Source organism: Rhagoletis pomonella, unplaced genomic scaffold, assembly GCF_013731165.1.
Source record: "Rhagoletis pomonella isolate Grant_MI unplaced genomic scaffold, Rhpom_1.0 Rhpom_scaffold_02835, whole genome shotgun sequence".
In the NCBI taxonomy this organism is placed as follows: domain Eukaryota; kingdom Metazoa; phylum Arthropoda; class Insecta; order Diptera; family Tephritidae; genus Rhagoletis; species Rhagoletis pomonella.
Window position 1 is genome coordinate 5,360 of NW_023461388.1, and position 7,978 is coordinate 13,337.

Sequence of the window (7,978 nt, forward strand, 5' to 3'; positions counted from 1 at the left end):
CACAAATTAAGTGGTCTACGGTCGATGTGTCCGTAGATCTGAGCAGACGCTAAGTTGAATCCACCCGTTGCAAGCATTGAACTTGACTGAGGTGAAGTTGTGGCGTAGTCGTCTCTGGCATACACAGCAGGACTCATTTATTGGCCAAATCCGCTTGTTAAGGAACCAAAAGCAATGGCCTCTTTTGTCCCGTCGGGTATACGTAACCGGAATGTTTCAGAGCAATATCTGGCCAAGAACTATCACCCCAGCTGGTTCCCCTAAAAGTCGAATTTTAAAATTTTATTATTTTTTGCGATCGTCTTTTATATTTTAACGCTCATGTTATACCATAAAATTATGGTTACATAACTAACATAACTTCAGTTCCGAGAAGTGAAATTATTGAATCCCATAAAAGCGTTCGGAAATGTATCACACAAGAAAAATCGAAAAACTGAAATTTATTATTTTGGGTCAGCCTGTGCCATATTTTTACGAAGCAGAGGGAAAAGACAGAAAAAGATAAAAAAAAAACAAAAGTGTCATCAAACAATTAAAAGGTTTTTTGCTGCAGCTCGCATTTTTTAATTAATTTCATTCCACTAAACCTGCGAATTTTACTTAAATAAAGTGAAGATACTTTGTCCATGTAAAAGAGTATGTTCCTTACTATTGAAATGCGTTTAAATTCCTCTCCTTGATAGCTCCTATTACGTGAATTTACAACGTGTGATGTGTGATGTCGGCAATTGTCTGCTCCCTAATTAACAAATTTAATTAAGCGATAATTAAAGTATTGGTGTGAGGCACAGAAAAAGCATAGTGAAGCAAGCGATCGAAACTAAAGTTGCGTCAACTTATCAAAAGCGAAAATAAAAATTGATTTCAACGCTCAGAAAATGATGGACGAACAGTTAATTGATGAAGTTGGGCAGCATGGAGTTATATATAATCGTCAGAAGTATTACCTTAACGGTAGTAATGGACCAGGTGGAGGAGGAGGGAAGTATGAAACAAAAGATGAGGCATGGCAAACTATTGCAATTAAATTGCGTACAGATGGTAAGTGCTATTGATATTCTATTCGAATTCTTTCACTCCAAAGTTTTACTATTCTCTGTAGTTGAGACTTGCAAGAAACGGTGGAAATACTTGCGGGAACGTTATGTATCACAACGCAAGCAAGGCGACCCGCCGGTATATGAACATCTTTCTCGTCCCTATCTTGAGAAGATGAAATTCCTTGATCAGCACATACAGCCCCGGAAATCATACCGAAATGTGCCAAGTTTTCTCACATCCCCCCCACTCGGTGAACAGTTCCAACTACAGTGAATTCAATATGGACTCAAAGTCAAATGGGTCTATGAAGAACATGGGTCATTTCGGCAACTCGGCTGTCTCTCAACATCATTACCACCAACCAGATCATCAGCACCCTATTTCTGCACTGAGCTCTGCTGCTGTAAATGCGTCAACAACAGAGAATGGAAATGGACAGGTAAAAATTGAAGCCGATCAAATGTTTCGCGATTTTGCCGCTGCTGTGGCCTCACAACAGCTCCAACAAATATCACACACGCAGCTACAACATCATCAAGCTGCTGCAGTGGCGGCCGCTATGGCCGATTCCTCTCAAAACTATAATGAACACTATCGAGAAGGAAACAGCTTGAGTGGTAATGGTGTAACTCACAATGGTAATGGCAGCGGTATGGGCATATCGTCATCATCATCTTCAATGAAATCACCATTATCATCTCCTTTAGATGGCGTCAACAGCAACAATCATAGTGGCACAAGTAAATGCATTCCAGTTTCTTTCCAAAATCCTTAATAATCCGTTATTTTCTCATCTTTAAGGTCACAACCCAAGTGGCGCGCAGCAGGCAGTAGCCCACTCATCGTCCTCCAATCAAATGGCTACCAATTCATATGGCGACACCAATAACGATGAACTAGATTCATCAACTGGCAGTAATCATCATACGAAAAAGCCACGTGTGCAGCTAAATTCAAATGTCGCCGGTATGTCACATAACAGCAATCATGCTCAGCAACCATACTCTGGTTCACAGAATACTTCAAATTCCACTAACGCACACTTCGCTGACGATACCGATGATGATTCAGATGATAATAGTAGTAGTTTATTACAACCACAAACAATATTAAATGATAATCAGAATAACCATTACGATAATGCGGCTTCGACTTCCTCAGCGGCGGCCATGCAACGCAGTTCTGGTTCGACAAACAGTGGCCAACAACAACAACAAGGCATGTTTCCCGCAAATGCCGACTTCCTCTTTCAGCTTTATCAGCAACTGCCTCACCAACAGCAAAACCTAACTACACCTCAGCAACAACAGAATTTCAATAAGTTTCAAACGCCACAAAATCCCACACCGGCGCGTAGTTCCGAGCATCTATTGGGTGAATTGGTAACAACGGAACTATTAAAAATGTCAAAGGACCGTCGCAAAAATGTTCAAAAACGTATTCTGGAAATACTATTCTTTGATGATTGAACAAAAATAAATATACACAACGGCATAAGCAAGTGTTAAGAATAAAGGTGCTCCTCGTGGCATCGAATAAGCAGGTGGCATCGCGGGAAGTGTATTCATTCCAGCTAGATTATAAGCCCAACTTCCAAGCGTATATATAAATTTTAGGTATATGGTTAAAGAATAGTTTAAGCATGTAGAACCCACCTAAATTATTTTTAATATTTTTATGTTTTTTTCGTGTTTTTATCATAATTTATAACCTTTAAAATAAACTCTTCTCTTCTACTCTAGTCAGTTCGTAAAGTTTGCCTTAAATGTCTTGCTTACATTTTCAAACAATTATATAGTCGCTAATTTCATTTCTGTACTTTAGATCTTTAGACATATGCACGCATGTATTTTTATATAACTATAAAAAAAAAAAACTATTTTAGTCAGTCAACAGTAAACCCATTTAAAATTAGTTAAGCTACATACATAAATATGTGTATGTATATTAAAAACTATCGACACCGCTTGAAGATATTAACAAAATAAAGTAAAGCAGAATATGCAAGCATTTCGTAGACATTTCTTACCGGGCTTGATAAAGGAGCTGGGAGTCGCCGTGGTCGAGTGGTTAGAAGTGTGCCCTGCCACTCGGTAGGCCCAAAGTTCAATCCATGGACTGACCATCCGTGTCGCCCTTCGGCAGGCAATGGCAAAGGGCCAATTATTTATATATAAGCGAAAATGATCATAAATTAATTTTATGAAATACCGAAACTGTTGGCAGCCCTAAAGGTAAAAGCTGAAAATTCAACGCCGTCACATTCGATTCCGTCGGCGCAAGCCTTTGCACGGCAAATCAGCTGGTTTCGCTTATTTGATTTTTGCTTTTCAACTAGTTTGTGTTATTTTAAGTGATAATTAGATGGGAAAAAGAAAGTGTATGGGATTCTACTCTCAATTTTAATAAAGAAATCGATTTTTAAAAAATTTTAATTGTACACATCTTTCTTTCATTATTGAATACACGATCAACGAAGAAAATGTTTTCACTCACGCGAAAATGGTCACAATTGCGGTCCAGTGTAAATGCAATCACATCAGCGAGCGCCACCAATAGTAGCAGCAGCAACAATGGCATCAGCAATGGAATCCATTATCATTGGGAAACAAAGCACAATACACAGAAATTAGCTTTGAAAGCGCCGCATGAGCACAAATTGTTGAAAAGATATGAACGGTAAGAGTAATTTGGTGTCTACATTTTTGTCTTGGGGATTATATAAAAATAAATTAGGGGTATTCTCTGAGTCTTGCAAAGCCCTTGCACCGTGCACGTATTGCACGGTTTGCAAAGCTGTCCCATACGAAAACCGGTTTTTACCGTGCAATCTGTGCACCATGCAAGGGCTTTGCAAGACTCAGAGAATACCCCTATTGTAAAACCTGCATGTCGGGGGAGGATACCAATTCTTATCAAAAATGTTGCATGCATATTTGTTTATTATATAAATATTCTATGATACAATGGTCTAGTTAAAGCGCCAATGCTTGAACATTTTTAAACGCGGCAGGATAAGTTACTTTCCTGCATAACGTACAATTCCAGGCCACTTAACAGTATTGACGCCATTTCTAAAGTTAGCTGGTAAATCACAAATTCCATTCGTAATTATTTGCATATGCATACATACACATAAGCATACATACTTAGTTAAGAAAAAGGCCGCGTAAGCATGCATAATGAAATTGATTGAACTTGCGGTTAAAAATTCATAAGAAACTGTTTCGTATAGAGTTGATACCCATCCTAGGATATAAATGTTTAATCTCCTAAGTTGACTATTTACCTACTATCTTCTTTGCATGGTAAACTGATGAAGAGTTTAGTAGTCCCACATAAATTTAAAATATGAATCGTGTGCCTATCAACACATAATCCACTCTTTAGATTCTATCGAAAAAAATATGGGTATTCATCTAAAAGCGTAAATGCCTCGTAACGCAAAAATCTCGTAAATAATCCGGTTTTGAATACAAAATTAAGTAAGTTTACAAGGTTTACTTGGTTACGAGATTACGCGTTTAGATGAATTGACCTAATATTTTCCCAATCTATGAAATCAGCAATGCAAAGTTTTTCAACGTATAAGTGGACTCTTAATACCTCAAAATAGGATGGTTCTTCGCATTCCGCTAAGAGTTCACTGCATTACATGCAAGTACTGCTCTTTACGGGTCGCTGACTTGCTTACATTATAATTTCATTGGCATACTTATTTCCATAGATTCTTGTATAATTATGTATGTGTACATGCATACATATACTCACTATTTACTAATGAGTGCTATAAATAGCTTACTAAGCGTGAGTATAATTTACATAGGTTTTTTTTACATACCCAACTATGGCATATAAATCTTGCATCTTAAAGCCAATTCAAAAAGATTCTTCGCATACCAACGACATGGAATGATTTTTATAGTGTCTCCGCTTTCAAAAATATATGATGCTTTTATCATATTCCCATTTTTGATTCTGCCTTAACTTTTCCTCTACAACCTAACTCGTACTTTAACTATGGACATTCATACATAAACCCATATGCACATATTGTCAACTGAAATGCAAATAGACGTAACAAATATATGCACTGAAAAGCAAAAAGGCATAACTTATAAAAAATCAAAATTCCCTTTTTGATTGATATGATTGGATTTCATCGAATTAAAAATACCTACATCATTTTATATAAAAAAAATTATTACTCACCACTTTTTTCATTTCAGTGACAATACCTTTATATGTATGTATATACCTGTATCCAAACTCTTTCATGCTTGTTTGCATATTATGCAAGTATACGGCTAGGTTTTAAACAAATTTCATTACAATACAAACAAAAAATCAAACCCATGTAATAACAGTAAAAGTGATGTAACCGTTTACACATTTGGGCAAGGCTTAAATACATATTAAATACAAGAATGGTAATTTATTTAGTGCTTCTCAATTTGTCAGTAAATAAATTATGGTACACCAAATAATGTGTATTTTAGTACAAAAAAAAAATGGTTTACTGGCAGATATTGGCTGAATGCATATACATAAATACAGATCATTCGATTTATGTAGGGAGTATTTATGTTGTTCACTTGCTACTGTAATATATTGATATATTCATGCCTTTGTTTATTTTGCACTTTTTTCTCCTTTATAGCACTTTATCAACACTAACGAATCATTCAGTGCCAATAGCTGGACGTGTAACAATATCAAAGGAGGAAAGTCGTGACTTCATGGCCGTATTTCCAGGTTAGTAAAAAAATATAAAGCCTTTTTTTTATCTGTCACACTTGCTATATTTTGTTTATTTCATACAATAAGTTTAAACGATCGCAGGCTTGGGTTCAAGAAAAGAGCAAATATTTGCATTTCTTTGTATTTAGTATAATAAGTTTATAGGCATTCGTATTTTAATGCAAATGTGTCTTCCTGATTTTAACTCAATTGGCTTACTATTTCAAAAGAAACAGATGCATATTTAACGTAAAAGCCCGCACATGGATTTCCACTGTTTATTATTCGTACTACAATGAAGCTGTTCAGTACTTGCGCTAAACTTTAAATAAAAATTCCTAATTATGGATTCTGCTTTTACAGATGTTGTGCGCGAGCTGTCCGAAGTAGCTAAAAGTTACAAAACACATGAAGCTGCGACCTGGTTCACAAAGGTATTACTAATAGTTACACTCGTATATACCTTACAGAAACAGTTCAAATTTGTTTCGTTTATTCCAGGCCCTAGAGTACAATGTGCCACTTGGCAAGAAGAACCGTGGTCTACTCACCGTTTTAACGTATAAAAATTTAGTCAAACCCGATGACCTCACACCCGAAAATATAAAATTGGCGCAATATCTCGGCTGGTGTGTTGAAATGGTAGGTATTTCAGCTCGAAGTTATCACACTGCACACTTTGCTTTAATGCAATTTTTAATGCCATAATCGAACCACCTCGACTACTACATACCAATATTTATTTATTTGGTTTGATAGCTGCAATGTTTCTTCATCATTTCCGATGACATCATGGACAACAGCACTACGCGACGCGGCCAGTTGTGTTGGCACAAATTGGAGGAAGTTGGCTTAATTGCCATCAATGATGCGCTGATGATTGAGAATGGAATCTTTGAATTGCTACGTAAAAATTTCCGCCATTTAGCTTGTTATGTTGATCTGCTAGAACTTTTCCATCAAATAACTTTCATTACAACTTGTGGTCAATCTTTGGATTTGTTAAATGCCAATAAAAATGTCAGCACCTTCACTATGGACAAATACGACTCCATTGTTGCGAATAAAACTGCATATTATACTTTCTATTTGCCTGTAGCATTGGCTTTGCATTTGGCGGGGTGAGTGAAAACATGTACATGCTTATTTTTTTTCATTTTATAAAAAGCTTATTTTTTCGGCAGCGTTAAAGATCGCGAGATTTTCCGCCAATCCAAAACCATTCTTTTGGAAATGGGTCACTTATTTCAAGTGCAGGATGACTTTCTCGATTGTTTTGGAAATTCCGATATTACTGGTAAAATCGGCACAGATATACAGGACAACAAGTGTTCCTGGTTAGCGGTGGTTTGCATGCAGCGTGCTAGTGCCGAACAAAAAGCTATAATGGAGGAGTGCTATGGGAAAAATGGTGGGTGTGGGGCATTAAAAATGCAATTATCATATCTCTATTCAATGTAGGACTTTAAAACGAATTTCCATCCATTTCAGATCCAGAGAAAATCGCGCGTGTTAAGCAACTTTACGAAGAATTAGACATTGCCAGCTTATACGCCATATACGAGGAAGAAAAATACAATTTGATAAAAACGCACATCCAACAAAGCTCACTTGACATACCACATGAGATCTTCTTACAAATACTAAATAAAATTTATCAAAGGGACTCATAAGCAAGAATGCAGAAAATAGAATAATAATAGTGTCACGAATGCAGCTAATGTTTGACAGCTACGTCGTGAAGTCAAACAATTTACTATTTAAATTTTCAACACCGGGAGCGTTGTCAATATCCATTCGTTTACACTATGTTTAAACTTTGATGGACTCCGGTTGGTGCAATGTTCAGCCAACTTATTTAAGTTTTTATTAATGTAATGGCGTTTTTGTAAATGTCACAATGTTGTAAAAAATGATGTATATGTATATCTCCGATAGCCAAGATAACGATTTAAATATGTATGTATATACATAAATAAAGGAATTTCTAGTTTGTACTTTTAACCTATAGTAGTATTTCTAAAAAATTATTTCTAAAAAAATAAATATTGGAAAGCGCTATATGTATAAGGATATCGTCGCCTGGATAAAATACTGTCGTGTGTTACTTTCGGCAGGTTTTGGGAAAATCGCGATTGACGTATGGAATGCAATTTCTCAAAATGGCGGCGATAGATTTTCTCCAAAGTCTCGG

At 36.3% G+C, this 7,978-nt stretch overlaps 1 protein-coding gene and 1 pseudogene across 1 annotated transcript; both read left to right on the forward strand.

Annotated features, from left to right (window-relative positions):
* Positions 1–506: 506 nt before the first annotated feature.
* Positions 507–3,314, forward strand: LOC118753771 (annotated as a pseudogene).
* Positions 3,315–3,397: 83 nt separating this feature from the next.
* LOC118753772 (farnesyl pyrophosphate synthase-like) lies at positions 3,398–7,768 on the forward strand. Its single transcript, XM_036488651.1, has 7 exons — positions 3,398–3,723; positions 5,705–5,799; positions 6,148–6,218; positions 6,286–6,426; positions 6,544–6,905; positions 6,969–7,195; positions 7,276–7,768. The coding sequence occupies exons 1-7, from the start codon at positions 3,527–3,529 to the stop codon at positions 7,455–7,457; spliced, it is 1,275 nt and encodes a 424-aa protein (XP_036344544.1). The 5' UTR covers positions 3,398–3,526; the 3' UTR covers positions 7,458–7,768.
* The last annotated feature ends 210 nt before the right edge of the window (positions 7,769–7,978 follow it).

What these genes read in the sequence shown, in the direction of transcription:
- LOC118753772 (XM_036488651.1), top strand. Translation starts at nt 3,527, where the DNA reads ATGTTTTCACTCACGCGAAAATGGTCACAATTGCGGTCCAGTGTAAAT. An exon ending in TTGGCTTTGCATTTGGCGGG is followed by an intron (nt 6,906 to 6,968) that starts GTGAGTGAAAAC and finishes TTTTTTCGGCAG; the next exon opens with CGTTAAAGATCGCGAGATTT. An exon ending in GGAGTGCTATGGGAAAAATG is followed by an intron (nt 7,196 to 7,275) that starts GTGGGTGTGGGG and finishes CATCCATTTCAG; the next exon opens with ATCCAGAGAAAATCGCGCGT.